This window comes from Protomyctophum bolini, assembly GCF_963924005.1.
Source record: "Protomyctophum bolini genome assembly, chromosome: 19".
Classification (NCBI taxonomy): domain Eukaryota; kingdom Metazoa; phylum Chordata; class Actinopteri; order Myctophiformes; family Myctophidae; genus Protomyctophum; species Protomyctophum bolini.
Window position 1 is genome coordinate 20,497,567 of NC_137880.1, and position 15,541 is coordinate 20,513,107.

General features: G+C 42.0%; 1 protein-coding gene and 1 long non-coding RNA gene across 2 annotated transcripts in view; one reads left to right on the top strand and one right to left on the bottom strand.

Annotated features, from left to right (window-relative positions):
* Nucleotides 1–3,873: 3,873 nt before the first annotated feature.
* LOC308333977 lies at nt 3,874–5,508 on the top strand. Its single transcript, XR_013965847.1, has 3 exons — nt 3,874–3,957; nt 4,906–5,022; nt 5,444–5,508. It is a non-coding gene; the product is annotated as an uncharacterized lncRNA (long non-coding RNA).
* A 3,125-nt stretch (nt 5,509–8,633) lies between these two features.
* Nucleotides 8,634–15,541, bottom strand: part of kif3ca (kinesin family member 3Ca) — a 22,538-nt gene continuing 15,630 nt past the window's right edge. Inside the window, exons 4-8 of the mRNA XM_080790329.1 lie at nt 15,017–15,135; nt 13,675–13,791; nt 13,374–13,482; nt 12,720–12,871; nt 8,634–11,572 (exon numbers count right to left, since the gene is read on the bottom strand). Of these exons, the coding sequence (XP_080646455.1) occupies nt 11,485–11,572; nt 12,720–12,871; nt 13,374–13,482; nt 13,675–13,791; nt 15,017–15,135 (585 nt within the window). The 3' untranslated portion in view covers nt 8,634–11,484. The remainder of the gene's footprint in view (nt 11,573–12,719; nt 12,872–13,373; nt 13,483–13,674; nt 13,792–15,016; nt 15,136–15,541) is intronic.

A 15,541-nucleotide genomic window follows, 5' to 3' on the forward strand; every position in this document is an offset into this window, starting at 1 on the left:
TTCAATGTTTTGATGACCATTGTTCCACAGATTAGAAAGCTGATATTTTATCTACTATATAGGGATTGCAAATGGAACCTTTGTGCTACATGACACTCGTGTAACCATTAGATGATATATGCTGCATTAGGGACAGAGTTACAACCATCTTGTGAGACTATGTTTTACTACATTTCAGAAATAGGTTATACTGTATCTGATCATACTGTATATGTGAGTGATTATTTGTGCACAGAGCATCTCACAGTGTACAGGATATTGTTGACAGGACAAGAGTGACATTTAAACAGAATTTAAGTGAATTGTTCCTTATAGGTGCATTACGTGATTTTCTTTTTTCAAATAAGTGTTAAATAGCTCTATATTCTGATATACATTCTGAATCATTGGTTTGATCAGCAACGGGTCTCACTGTCTCTCCAGCTATTAAGTAAACAGAAAATGCATTTCCCAGGGCGGAAATAGAGAACTCCTACATGATACAGGATAAACAAGTACATTTGGAAGTGATGATACAGAAATGAGCAGACAAAATTGATACCGGAACACTATACATTTTAAGTTGAAAAATGCGTTCTCTCCTGATTGTCTGAAACTGGAAACACACCACCTAAAAATGTATTTCATGTTTATTAAAGACACAGAGACAGGGAGACCCCTGTTACTGAACAAACACAAATAGCAATGATTACTATAAAAATATAACCCAAAGACACTTGAGTTAATCAGTGTTAGCTTTAGGCTTAAGGTAGCTTAAGGAGTCCAGTCATTTCTCCAATAATGTAACAAATACCACAATTCAGTATAAAAACGACAAACGTGACTTTCATCTAAGTTTCATAGTAGTGTTTGTCATCCACACTTTCATCATGTCACTCTGAAAAAGGGAGAGATCTTGCAAACCGCTGCATTGAGAAGCGTCACATTTCTTAATAAATGTAAACCAAGGCAGTACCTGTGTTTAGTGTGTGTTTACACACACACTAAAAGCTGGACCCCCTCAAAAACAGGAAAGAGTATGTTAGAGAGAGAATGAGAATGTTACGAATGACACTAGGTGTCACATAGACAGACCGCATCAGTAAATCGACTCTGTGGGATCCAACCCAGGGCAAAGCGAGGAGGGGAAAGAAGCGCACCACCTATGTAGACACACTGCAGTGTGACAGCTTAGCTAACAACACTATAGAGCTCAAGAACCTGATGTTAGGACTCAGGAGAGTGTGGAGGGCAGCGATCCAGGAGTCCCCAGTTAGTGTTGGCTAGACATCACTCTCGCAGTAACTGATGTGGTCGCTCAAATAGAGGAGGGGTCGCTCAAAGAGATGAGGCACGTGTCAGTGGAATGGGATGTTCTGAAGCCGAATTCGAATTTAGTTTTCGTTTTTTATCCGCAAGATACTTTTCAACCTTTTTATAGACAATTCTTTCCATCACTTTCGAGATGGAGTTAAGAGTAGAAATAGGGCGTTAGTTGCCGGGGTCTAATTTGCTGCCTTTCTTGTGCAGGGGGGTTACTTTCGCAAGTTTGAAATCTTGAGGGACCTGTCCCTGTTTGATGGAGAGTTATGTGGGTGATGATTGGAGCAATGGAGACGGCTGAGTCTCTGAGAAATGTGGAGGGAAATTGTCATGGCCAGCGGCCTTGTTGGGTTGCTGAACCTCACGAGTTGTTAACCATTACCAGTTTAAAATTGTCTTTGCAATGCATACACCTAGGATTTTGTATTAAGCTTTGCTCTACACCAAAACGCCCAGAGTGGGAGGGCAGTTTGTTAACCAGAGTTGTGGCTATGTTTGTAAAGAAGATGTTTAAGTAATTTGCCACATTGATGTTTGTAAACCTGGTTTTCAGTTTCTGACTGCAGCCTAGTTGGTTGTTCAGCATCCAAAGCTGCCATGGTTTGTTTTTGTTTTCCTCTGCTTCATCATTGATTGTTACATTTTTATTTTTTACTAAACCAAATTATAACTCAGCAAAAGGAAAGCTATCCGACACATTGAAGAAACAACCCAAAAGCAGAGCAAACTAGTATTTTGCTATTGGCTCTAAAGTCTAAACGGAGAATACACTGTGGCAGAATACCTGAGCACTACATGTGACCGACCGAAAACAAAGAAAAGTCTTGACTAGGTACAGACTCGGTGAGCACAGTTGGCCCGGCCGTCATAGTCAGACCTGGCTCCCTAGAGAAGACAGACTATGCACCCACTATGATTGCGCACAAAATTAAGTGGAAACTGTCTGAGCATATCTTCTGGGCGAAGTACAACAATGTGCAAACACAGCAACAAGACTTGAGCTGCCGTGATAGGAGAAGGATATCCTTCTGCAACAGACAACCAATAAAGACTATTAATCATTGTGTGTATTCCTGCACTGTATGCATGTAGTGACCTCGGTACATAGAAATGGATTTCTTGGATACAGTATTCTACTGTTCAAACTGACGATCAAATCTAATCTAATCAAATTTATTTATATAGCACATTTAAAAACAATTCTCTGACCAAAGTGCTTTACAAGGCAGAATATAGTACAGTGCAATACAATACAATACAGTAAAATTAGGTTCTTAGTTTACCTATATGATCCTAGATTACTATATTTACTGTAAAGTTGCTCTGGATCAAGTGCTAAATGCTAAATGGGTATAGTTTAGGAGGAGCAATTCACACAGTAACGCTGAGTAACGATGTAATGCGGTTATTGGAGCGGTTATTTCATTCTGTGACCACGCACGCACATGCCGTGGGAGTGTGAGGGAATAATTATAGGATGACCTACAAAAACAAACTAGAACGCACCACTGGCTACTTCCTTAGCCTACTGGCAACTAACACAAGAAAAGTGTGCTCATCATTGGTCCAGTTGTTTGTAAGGTGTGCTGTATTCTTCTAATCTTAATATAATCTAAACTAATCATTTTAGTAGTGTCCTCAAAAGTTGAGTACGGAAAATGACCATGTATGCAGCTGAAATTGAGGACGGAAAAATGCAGAAATTGGCGGTATGATTGGCTGGAAGGTGTGCCCTTCTGCGCTGTGATTGTCTGAGGGGTCAGAAAACAGTGCTCGAGCACTGTTCATACAGCCCTAGGGTGTGACAAGCTGGAGTTTGAAATACATTGTTTGTTGTTTTTTTTTGTTTGTGGTGTTTGCCTTTATTTCATATTTTTTATAGAGGGACAGACAGTAGGCTGACAGGAAATGGGGGAGAGAGATGGGGGGGTGACACGAAAAAGGCTGTCGGGATCGGGAGTTGAAACCGCTGCACACATCGGCCAAGGTGCCTGGACTGCTGAGCCACGGCCCAGGCCATGACAACTGTTTTAAAGTGTTGCACAGTGACAACTAAAGTCTCTGTAATGTTTATTTACTAAAAAACTATCTAAAATAAAGGAATTTAAGGTTATTAAAGCTGGGCTGTTAAGTTGCCTGAGTCCAGTGCATTCTGCCAACTTCCGGTCCAGGACTTCGCCTAGCCATACTGACCCCACGAAGTCAACAGTCGTAACTCCGGCTCTGACAATGACATCACATCAATTTGCATATAATAGACACAAACTGTTGTGCTCAACCTATCGGCCTCACGATTGGCCAAGCTGTGATGGTTAAATGGGTTGTGCTGATTAAATGCGTCAATACGAGCAGATTAGTTTAGAAGGTGTAGTCGTTGCCGAGAGAGAACCTGAAAGAGAAGATCCGTTTTCCAGAGAGAGAACCAGAGACAGAAGAGTCACCAGAATTGACTGCCTCGTGGAACTGCCAGCTCCTGGTAGAGACCACCACAGCACCACCAACCAACCAACCGATCAACCCAGTCTACAGACCAGCAGCAGGATTTAAACTAACTGCCATTCTGCCATCATGGGTCAAAGTGTTTCTACAGAATCTACACGCAAACCCCGTCGTCCTGGTCCATACTTGCTGAGGGCCAGAGACTCCCTTGATCAGGTACGTGTCCGGTGTCATCATGATCCAACCTATTTAGTTTTATCAGGAAATTGACTGACTATTGACATAATGATGTAGAATAGATGACAGTTGAGGGTATTTTGGAGCTGCTTGCTAACAGAAGTTTAAATTTGTAGTTGTTTTGATTTGAAAACAGACTGGACTGTTGGCCTAGCTCATACTGGTCCATTTGGTCCCTTGACTTCTGAACTTCTAATGGATTTTTTAGTTCTGAACATATTGAAGGCATCATCATATAGCCTACTGTAGGTTAGCTACTACTAGTAGTTTTGATTTGAAAATGGACTGTTAAAAAAAGGCAGTTTTATGATGTTGAAAGACTATTCTCTGCGGTGGGAAAAGAAACACAAAATCCCAAGTGTTTGTACATATTACAAGACTAATAAAATGTAAGCTGAATATTTTGAGTAAACTAGATTCAGTTACTGTGAGTAAATCTGGAAAAAAAAGAAAGAAAACAGGCATTATATAGTCTCTAGGTCAGGGGTGCTCACACTCCTGATGAAGGCCACATAGGCCGAAACGTTGCCGTTTCCCTATTACAGTTTCTTCACTGTATTGAAGACAGCACCTTAGCCTCTCCTATGCACCTGTCGCCTGTAGGTGTGCAAAAGCCTTGCTTGTTATTGATCTACCAACCCAAAAAATATCCCATTGCTGAAAATAGTTTAAAAATATACTTGAATAGCGCCACTGGTGTTACATAATATGACAAACACACTTGGAATGGAATGCTATTGATTTGTTGTTTGTCCACACACTCTTGAAAACAAAGTATTCCATTGTGGATTAATTGATTATCAATCAAGTCACCTTAAATCAAGTGTCAAAAAATGACAAAAATAGTATTGTACTAAAATAAATCTGGTTTTAAATCAGGTTAATCTGAAAAGAATATTAAATAACAACTTTCTATTTAATTTCCAGGTTGATTTGAAGTTGAAGGGTGCCATTCTACCACTCCAAAAAACCCTGGTCCACACATTGACCAGTGGAACAGTAGCCACAGTGGATCCCAACACACCCGGGAGCACCTTTGCTGAGGTAAGTGTTTCATGGGGAACCATAAACGTCATTTCCTCATAAATATATTTACTATAATGTTAAATGGACATGTTTGACAATGACACGTTAAAGAAAATGTACACTTTGGTAGTGGGTTGTATAGTTAACTCTTGGGAAAATGTCTAATCTCTCTTTTGGGTCTTGAGGTAAAAGGTTTGGGAACCACTGATTTAAAATGTTCTCTCCATTGACTTACATTGCATGATTTGTAACAGGTCTCAAAGTCTCTTTTTTGCACGCAAACACAAACAAAGTGGATCCTGATACTGCATAAAAAGTCCACTTCCCATTGATTTGTTGCAGAATCCATTTGGTTTGTGTTTGTGTGCTGAAACGGTGACTTTGAGGCCTGTTTCATCGTGCAATGTAAGTCAATGGGTTTCTAATTTCTAATCAACAGTGTAACTGCTGAAGATATCTCACCATTTATTTGATTTACATCATGGCAAATTAACTACACTACCCAAATCTCTACCAAAGGTTTGCTTTAACACTAGTGTATGTGCCTATAAACAATCAATTGATAGTTATTTTTACTGATAATATACAGATAGTTTAAATTATATTTTTGTCTAAAAGTTAAAACATCTTTAAATGAAAAGGTTCTACATTCTGACAGTGTTGGTTCAGTAACTCCCTGTCTCTAGATCTTAATAAACAGAGCATTTTACAATTTATGCACAAGAACAAAGCATGTGGTAATACATCAAATACACAACAATAGTCATCAAGAATCATACGTAAGCTAAGAACCTAAAAGTGGAATAGGCTATCTATACAATGAAACTGTGCATATACACTATAGTGTTATGTCTACAAAAATGCTATCTATATTGCATAAGTTCAGCCTTTGCAGATGCCTGAAAGATCATCAAGGCTAGGGCAAGTGCTTTTTGTAACCATATATTTTTATTAACTATACCTGCTCTATATTAAAATAAATAGTCTGTCCTGTCAGGTTGAGGTTGAAGCCTCTACACCTGGAGATGCTCTGCCTCCAGCATACAAATCCTCCACCCACCACCACCACACTGAAGACGAGGGTTATGGCACTATTGACAGAGTCCATGGGGGTACCACTGTATCCATCCTGAAGAAGGGTCGTGTCCCCTCCAATGAGGGCACCAAGGACAGAGACAATGGGCGTCATCCACAGAACACGCGGCGAGTCAGATTTCACAACTCTGTTCAGAGATTTGAGTACCCGCCACCCGCTCCTCATACTCGGCACTCCAACACTCTGCAGTCAGACTCCTCATACAACAGCGGAAGGATGTCTACCCCCAGGGTTTATGCCTATGATGTACCTACAATGAGGTGGTGAAGACCAGGCATAGACTGTAAATACAGACAAAGAAACGAGGCACTGGAACAATCCAAGACTGTAAAATTTAAATGTTGTCCAGCTTTGTGTCTGTGTGTACCTCATAGCGATGATTTAATTGGCAGAGAGCTTAAAAAGTGAGGACAGAAATGGGAGGATGTCAAAAGTGATTGGCCGGAATGTGATGATGTATGATGATAAGAGCGCCCCTCACTTTACACGAGTGTGATTTGTTTTTATTTGTACTGTATCACGAGCATCTTCAGAGTTACGCACAGCAAAGGCAAGGACAGCTTTCTGAAGGCTGCCAGCAGATGAGTACAGTAACCTGGGCCGTCCCTTCAATTAGCCCATGGTTGGCTGTAGGTTGAAAAGACAATCAATCATAGACTTTATACAGAAATAACCTACCTACCTATGACTGTTAATCATTAATCACTGTATATATACAATTTCATTAGCACTTCATTAAAATATTAAGAATGACATACAAAAGGCATTTAGTGGCAAACGGAAATACATGTTGATGTACTGGGGCGCCCGCTGGCCTAATGGTCCATGGGCGCATGCCACAGTAGGCTCTGACCTGACAGTGAAGTGGTCCTTTAAGGCATATTTTGAAACTATAATTATGGTAATGATGATATTCAAATTATTCACAGACAGGCCCCATCAAGGAGCCCATGGAAACCACAGATCTAAGTGAGAAACGATATTGATATTTTCAACTACCACAGCAGAGGGCAGCAGTAGCCCATGCAGCTGTCACTGTCTAGAGCGGTCTAGAATGCATTATACTGTAAATCTCAACAGTTACAGACTATATAGGGGAGCTAGCTGGGCATTAGTCCCTACCATTGATTTCCCAGATGGTCATTTGGTGTGCTGCAATCTGCAATGCACCAGTCTGTATGTGTGTTCGTTGATTCAAAGAAGAAGTATTGGGACACACAAAGATGGTCGGCCATGGTCTAAGAGTATATTTCGTTGCTGTCGGAAGGAAACCACCTAACTCATTTTTTTAGGTTTATCATTTATTTGCATAAATAAATGCTATTGAGCACCCTTTACGTCGGTTGGTTAAAATACTATTGAACCAATGGAAAGGATCCGATGGTAATTCCGACGGAGCATTAGTCCGACATGCGGGAACAACGCTCAAACATGCGCTGCTCCCGTGCTGGCGGTTATCGTTAGGTTTGAGGTAGGTTCAGGTTGTTGGTCTATATGACTGTCGGACCAATAATAAAAACCTCTTAAGTCTTAAAATGTAGCATTTGGCCTCTTTATGATGGGCCCACTGTGGGCAGTTCAGAAACCGTCTTCCAGTGACATCATCGATGGGGAATACAAGCTAATAGAAACTGCAGGCTTTCTAGTCCTGAAAAGTTGCAATGCGAAAATGGAAGCCATCGTTCTCACGATAATGGAAATCTAAACATTTTTGTAAAAGAATATTGTTTAAAAGAAATCTGCCTAATGATGTCACTGGAAGACGGTTTCTAAACTGCCCACAGCCCTCCTATGAGACACAGACTGAGTAGAAAAAAATCGTGCCATTTTATCATCATTATTAGTGAGGACCTATTATATGAAGATGAAGATGAAAAGTGGTCCTTTAAGTGAAACTGCATCAGATCCTAAAAAAAATATGTGGGCACTTTAAAGCACCATTCACACTGAACACTATAATGATAACTATATCATCCACCATTGGACCCCCAAATGGATACTGACAGTTCCCTGTAGTTACAGTTAGGCTATAAACAATAAACATTTTTCCTTAGTTTGTGCTTGTGCTTCATGATTTGTATTTGTTTTCTCTTTAATCTCTGGGAGGTAGATTGGTTCTCATCAGCCGGAGTGCACCTGGGCCCGGTGTTCGTCCCCACTTTAAAGCCCTGCCTTCCTGTGGAGGCGCTTCAGTAAGTTTTGCTTTTGTACCTTACCGTAATGTAGGCCTACCCTTTCCAACATTTTTGTTAACACACATACAGCTTCATTACAATCATTTTGCATCAGTTTGTGGCTCAACAACCCCGCTCCCCCTTCCACGCACACACACAACATTGATGGACATAAACAACTGAAAAAGCACGAGTTCAGTGTCTTTAATGGGTTTTCTCAGCAGTCAGCCATAACAACCCCACTATGTTACAGACGTCGACTGCTCCCCTCCCCCGTACTGGCACGTTACCTTGGAAACACGCTCCTACCCGCCTCCTCCATCTTCTGGTATACAGCCCTCCCACACGCACATCCGTTTATCAGCATCCGTGTTCCTCCTCCCATATCCCATCCTGAGATATCCTTACACAGATCTGTACAATATTTGACAACCCTAAAGGCTATGTGAGGCAAGCGCAGCTTTAGATGAGATGTGTGTAGATGGGTGCCATTTTCAAACAATGAAGTGAAACAATTTCATGAGTAACATTCTAAAGTTGTGGATGTTTGGGACAACAGTCTGCTTTTGAGGATACTTTTATCCCTTTCAGCTGGATTTTGTACTTCATCGTAGGGCGGTATCTTGCGTCGAAAATAGCCGGTCTGTAACCTCACAACAATGCGAACATGCAACGTGTTGTGAGCTTGTAGATCACCCCAGAGTTAGTGTCGAAGTGTCCTTGAGCAAGACACTGAACCCCTAATTGCTCCTGATGTGCTAGTTGGTGCCTTGTATGGTTTCCGCCACCATCGGTGTATGAATGTGTGTGTGAATGGGTGAATGTAATGCACAATCTATGTAAAGCGCCTTGGATAAAGGCGCTATATAAATGCACCATTTTTTTTACCTATCTTCGGCATGCGACACAGTTGTATGACAAAGCATAAATCAGGCTTAAGTCATCCTCATTGATTTGAACCAGCTGTTCCTGAAATTCTGAGCCTCATCAATGCTTCAGGTGTCACCGCCCACACCAGGATTCTAAACAGAGATAGTGCTGCACCCCCAAGGGAGTTGAAATATAGAATGTCTCCATAGAAATGCATAGTAGGCTACTGAATACATCTGTGTCTTTTAGCATGCCATTTCTATGTCAGTTACGCCAATACATTTCTATTTCCCATATCATTAAGGTATACTGGCACGTTCTTTAGCCTCCCATTATACAAAATATAATGTAAGAAATGGTGTACATGCCAAACACATCAAGCCACAATTTGTTACCATTGGCAGAGATGACTATGGGCAGTTAATATGCACCATGCTCATTTGGTTCTGCCCAGAATGGCAAAGCAATTGATGTAGATCACTCAAAGCAACAGTTAATCATTATGTCCAAACAAGAGTTCAAAACAACAACCTAAATTTGACAACTGTAAACTGCAATAGATCTCTTAAAAACATTTTCTATTGTCACTACTTTTACTATTAGCGTTCACTTGGTGTCCAAGAAAGATTTTTCTTCCCACTGACACTATATGTTGTATATTTATTTTGTATTGGAGTGAAAGTTCCTTAACTTTCTCAGTAAAACCTTTTGTTTTAATAAATCCCCAGGCTGACAGATGGTGGCAGTATGTACGGCATACAGTGTTGGAATGGAATCATTCAGAGTAGAACTCCCAAAGCGTTCTGAACTTTTGGCTGCAATGTTAGATGTACCATTTTGTCGCTACCTTAAAGATATACCTCACATCAAAAAGTCAAGTACTTAAGTTGTGAATATGAATATCTTGACAGTGTTTAGCAACTACGTCTAAGACATGTTTATCATGTCTGTTGCTTGTTGTACAACAACGGGAGAAGGATTGTTCAGTGACACTACCAGCTTGAAGTATGCCTAAACAGGAGAGCTGCACTGGTGCCTGGCAGGGGACCTGCTGCAACTGGAGCTCTGGCATCAATAATATAGTGATGGATTAGTCAGCCTGACCCCTCCGTCTGCCCCTGTTAACCTGTGGGAAGTAAAGAACCCTATGACATTAAACTGTAAACCACAGACAGGGCACTGTGCTACAAAACCTCCAGGCTGTACAGCTCTGCTTACACTTTCATGAATCTGGGTTTTAAAAGGGAATGTGTTCAATCCGCCTGGGGCTGGATTTCCTGGTTGCCCAGTTTTAGCATTCTCAAAACTATGGCTTATTTAGTTCATCTCATTGTGGCAAATGAAACTGATTGCTTGCTTGGGCTGGCTGGCTGATTTGGGCGTTGGCCTAGTCAGGAAACATTGTGGAGGTTCACGTCTCAATATGTCATTGTTTTGAACAATAATATTAAGGCAATAATGCTGCATTGGATGCAGCAGAGGGAGATATGTAGCAGAGAGAGACAGAAAAGATGGGAGTGATGACATGTGATCATGGTTGTGGGATCACGATGAATCCATGATAATGCATCTGCCTGCCTTATGTGATTAAACCAGTGGTTTTCAAAGCACATACTGACATCAGTGCACGATCGGACTGACAACAAATGCACCTTTAAAACCCTTTGACCGATTACTTCAATACCTCAAATACAAGAGATATGTGTACACTGACAAGGGAGTCTCTTTTGTGACCTTTCTCTTCTGCATGACACAATTAGAAAGCCACACACATAGACAAACCGACAATCCCACTTAATTATATGGACCCATGTGCACACTGCACACACAAGGAACTACAGAAACGTCTCAGACCCATGTGTACACACAAGGAGAATGTCTCCTGTGCACACAATACAGCAATTTAGTCTTTGCAGGATTCCGCACTCCAGTGAGTTAGATAAAACATTAGAAGGCGACTCAAGCCTCATACATGCAAGGAAGGAGGTTTGAGTTGTAGAAGGAAAAAAAAAGAACTCTCTGCCCCATTTTCAGAGCATGGGAAATTGAGTCTTTCCATCAGAGGAGTGGGTGCATTCGGTATTACTGAGGTTAACAAGTTCAGCTCCCATCCCTGCGATTCACTCCGGCCATTAGTGTCCTTCCAGCAATCAAATAGTGGATATGCGTGGCAGCTGTAGGCTGAACCATGAGGTTTTTGAGAGCTTTACAGAGAGTCAAAGACACATCCAAAAAGTGATCACTGACAGAAAAGGAAGTGAGAGACACACAGAGAGAGAGAGAGAGAGAGAGAGAGAGAGAACAAAATAAATTAACATGAAAACAATGGCTGCCAAAGCCTCATTGTGCAGTGGTGGGCACGGCAGTGTGGCACGCCGCCAGGGAAAGGTTGGAAGAAGAAGAGGCGATGGTTTTCGGGGCCTGGCACCTGTATACAGGAAGAGGAAATTAAATCACACACTATAAGGCCACTGCCTTAACTGCCTCAACTTGTTGGCTGTGGCGTGAGGGTATTACAATTGGACCCCAATTAAAAATCATGGTATTATTATTATTTTAACCTTGACATTTTTGTTTTCATAGTGATACCAATAAATAAAAGCTGAGTATACTATGTAGTTCAACTCATCCAAGCTAGAATGGATTGATTGACCATAACGTGCTCTGAACATGCACGAGGGTCAGCTGCCGTGCTAAGTGGCCAGATGGGTATATAATTATGTCCCTCAAAACGAACTAGCACATACTGTACATACAACATACACATATGTTTGACCATGGAACAGGTTAATCAGATTAGCCACTAGAGTTGGTATTACAGGCAGCGCTCGGCTCGCCTCTGTGGAGATCAGATTAAGACCACATAGACAGGACGTGGTTGATCCTACATAATCCATTTTAAAGATCCATTGACTCTAAACCTGTTAAGTCAGTTGTACCCAAGCTGAGAGGTAAATGCTGGTTTATCAGGCACACACAAACACAAACTGTTCCCATTACTAAGAGGTTCCCTACATTAATGCATTGCGCTGAAAGGGACATATTTATATATATATATATATATATCTTCAACACAGATTTGTCTTGTATGGTCTAAACTACAATTACAATACTATATGTCTGTGTGATATATCTGTGTCTATATTCTTTATTCATTCAGATCCCCATTAGCTGCCACCAAAGTAGCAGCTACTCTTCCTGCGGTCCACTACCCTAACCCTAGTACCCTTGTTCATCCGAAAGAATGGAGACAGCAGGTAAGACACCCGCTATGTGTAAGCACTTACCACGAGGGCCCCACTTCCAATGTCTCATGCCCGGGCATCAGGTTATGACCAGAAGTGAGTGTGTGTGACGTGTAGTGAGCTTGCCGATCTGCTATTTGCGGCGAATGTTCGCCTATTATGACATGCCCAGAATATTGACGCCAAGGGTTCATGTGGTTAGTCTAACTCTTGGACTGTTAGAATATACCATTGCCTTCTCATAGTGAAATTAGAATTTTACAGTGTAGCGGTTGGTCAAGTTGTCTATTCCATGGAGGCAGACACTGAGAGACTGGGCTTCAGGCTTACCAGGAACGTGACTTTCGGACCCGTCCTGCTCTGTCCTTGGTGGGAGAACTGTCTGATGAGGGACTTTGGTTAGACTCAGCCTCTGGTGAACAAGCTAATGAGCCAGTGGTCGGAGGACTCGTGTCCAACTCCAGGAACATGATGTTCTCAGCCTATACACACAACCGCCCACACACACACACACACACACACACACACACACACACACACACACACACACACACACACACACACACACACACACACACACACACACACACACACACACACACACACACACACACACACACACACACACACACACACACACACACACACAGTGGTGAAGATGTAGTATGTACACTGGTCTACTGGCAGAGGTAATAGTAGTCTGCTCTTTCCTTACACTGTTTAATGGTGTATAATGTTATGTAGCCTAGTTATGATATCTTTAGGATTTGGAATTGTAATACCGTGATATGGCATACAGTAAGTGCTTCCTGGTTTTAATCACTTAAGCCCTATTTTATATTTGGAAATTTGGAAAATCGCCTACAAGCTTACAACGTGTCGTGCATCATTGTCGACACATTGTGAGCTTGTAGATTGGCTATTCTTGAAATACATGTTCATGTACAGTGCAGTATACACACACACACATGCAGAGCCACGTACCCTGTATCTGGAATGAACTCCCATCGCTATGGCAACCCTGGCATACTGGCTGATGGGTCGCTTGTAACCTACTGCCGAGGTTGGTCTCTTCTTCATCTGGGAGAATTTACTAAATGGGCGGGGGGGCGCAGTAGTTAATAGTTAATCAATACCAGAGATGCAAGTACTATTAACATATTTTACTCAAGTAAAAGTAGCAATACCACAATATAAAGATACTCTGTTACAAGTAAAAGGCCACGTTATGTGAGTAAAAGTAATCGTTTCACAGTAACACTTAAAGCTGCAGTAGCAGGCTGACCTCTCAGCAGGAACCAGAGGCTGGAACCTCCACTGGTCCTCCTCGGAGTCAAAGGTCAGCCTGTTCATTATCTTGTTCTTCTCTTCCGGAGGAATGAAGTTCTCTATGATTAGATACCTGTGTGTACAAACGCACGCACGCATGCACATGCACACAACCACACACACACACACACACACACACACACACACACACACACACACACACACACACACACACACACAATATATAAACTCACAACACCAACTTTGATGAGGTTTTTTTTAAATCACGCCCGTGTGAAGTGAGGGGCACTAATACAGTATATTAAAGTCTATCTCATGTTGATTAGGTGATGTAATGGTGATGTAAAACAAACGGTGAACTAAAGACAAACATTAAACCTAGCAGCCCCTCAAAAATAAATTTTGTGAGGGGTGTTGTTTTCATACATCTCATTCCGGCCAATCACAATTTGCGTCCTCACCTTCGTCTTCAATCTTTGTGTATATTTTTAATTTCCTGAAAAATGAACATTTTGGATTTGGTTTCCTCCCGACAGCAGAGATATAATACCAGTAAGACGCCCTGAGGGCAAGAAGCACTGAAACAAAAGGTCTGGGAATGCCCATATATGGACTTTCTTTTTTAATTGACGTTTTCGGTCCGGGTAGGGTGTAAAATTGGTGCTAATTAGTAAGGCCAGGGCCAGCCCAGTTAGGGCCCAGGTAGGGCCGGGCCTTAATGTTCGGGCCTGTTGAGAACTATAGTTTTTGTCGGCTGCCGGTCGCGGCTGCGCTAATAACTTTGGGGCGGGCCCGTCTAGAGTTTGAATGGACAGGTCAAAAGGGAGACATCGAAGAGGACGGTCAGATGTCAGAACAGGTCAGCTGCATATATGGAGATCTATGGGTGTAAGGTTTGAGGTCAGATGTAGAGTTGCTGGCCGGCTCCATATATGCAGATCTAGGTAATGATCCAGTCTTGCATGAGGTCAATGTCGTGATCTTCATGTATGGAGAGGGCCATATATGGAGAGTGTCACGAGGCGTGATGGAGGAAAACTACAAAATATAAATGTTTCAGAAAATGAAAAATATATATTTTTAAGGAAATTAATAAAACCTTATATTTTTAAACGATGCTATACTGCCTCATCAAAGTTGGTGTTCATAATACATTAATTTGTTAAACTTTTGCTTCAACCAGCCCTTTCGGCCCTTATGGCTTGCGTCTGAGCAGCCATCTGCTGGGTGGAGCAGAAAACGCAATATCCCCTCTCCCAGGCACCAGAAACATTTCTGAGGTGAAAGGAGAGCTTATCATCTCTGCTGATTATTCTGCACATCATCCTCGGACTCACTTGAACTTGAGCTCTCTGGTAAGCTCGTTCTGCGTCTGCTCCAGCTCCTGTCTGCTCCGCACATGCTCATCGTTCACATCCTGGATCTCTGCCTTGATGCACTGGAGTTTGGCATAGAGCTAGAGAGAGAGAGAGAGAGAGAGAGAGAGAGAATGAAACAAAGATGGTGACAGCCAGAATAACTGAGCCAGTGAAAGCAGAAATTGAAAAAGATGAGGCAGAGCAGAGGTGTTGAGAAAGGAGTAAGAAAAAGGCGATTCCAAAAGACAAAGAGACGGAGACAAAAGGAGTGAGGGAGAGAATGAGATAGACAGACAGACAGCGAGATAAATATGGTAGATAGAGTGATAGAGGAGGGACTGGTCGACAGGGCTGCAGACTCGGTTGCCCATGGCAACACCACCGGAGGCACTGGTGTCTGGAGGAATGGCCAACCAATGGGAGCACACCAACATGACAACCCTCCCCTCACATTTTCCCTGCGTATTTGCTTATAGCTAGCTGCTCAGTGTAGCTTCCACACCC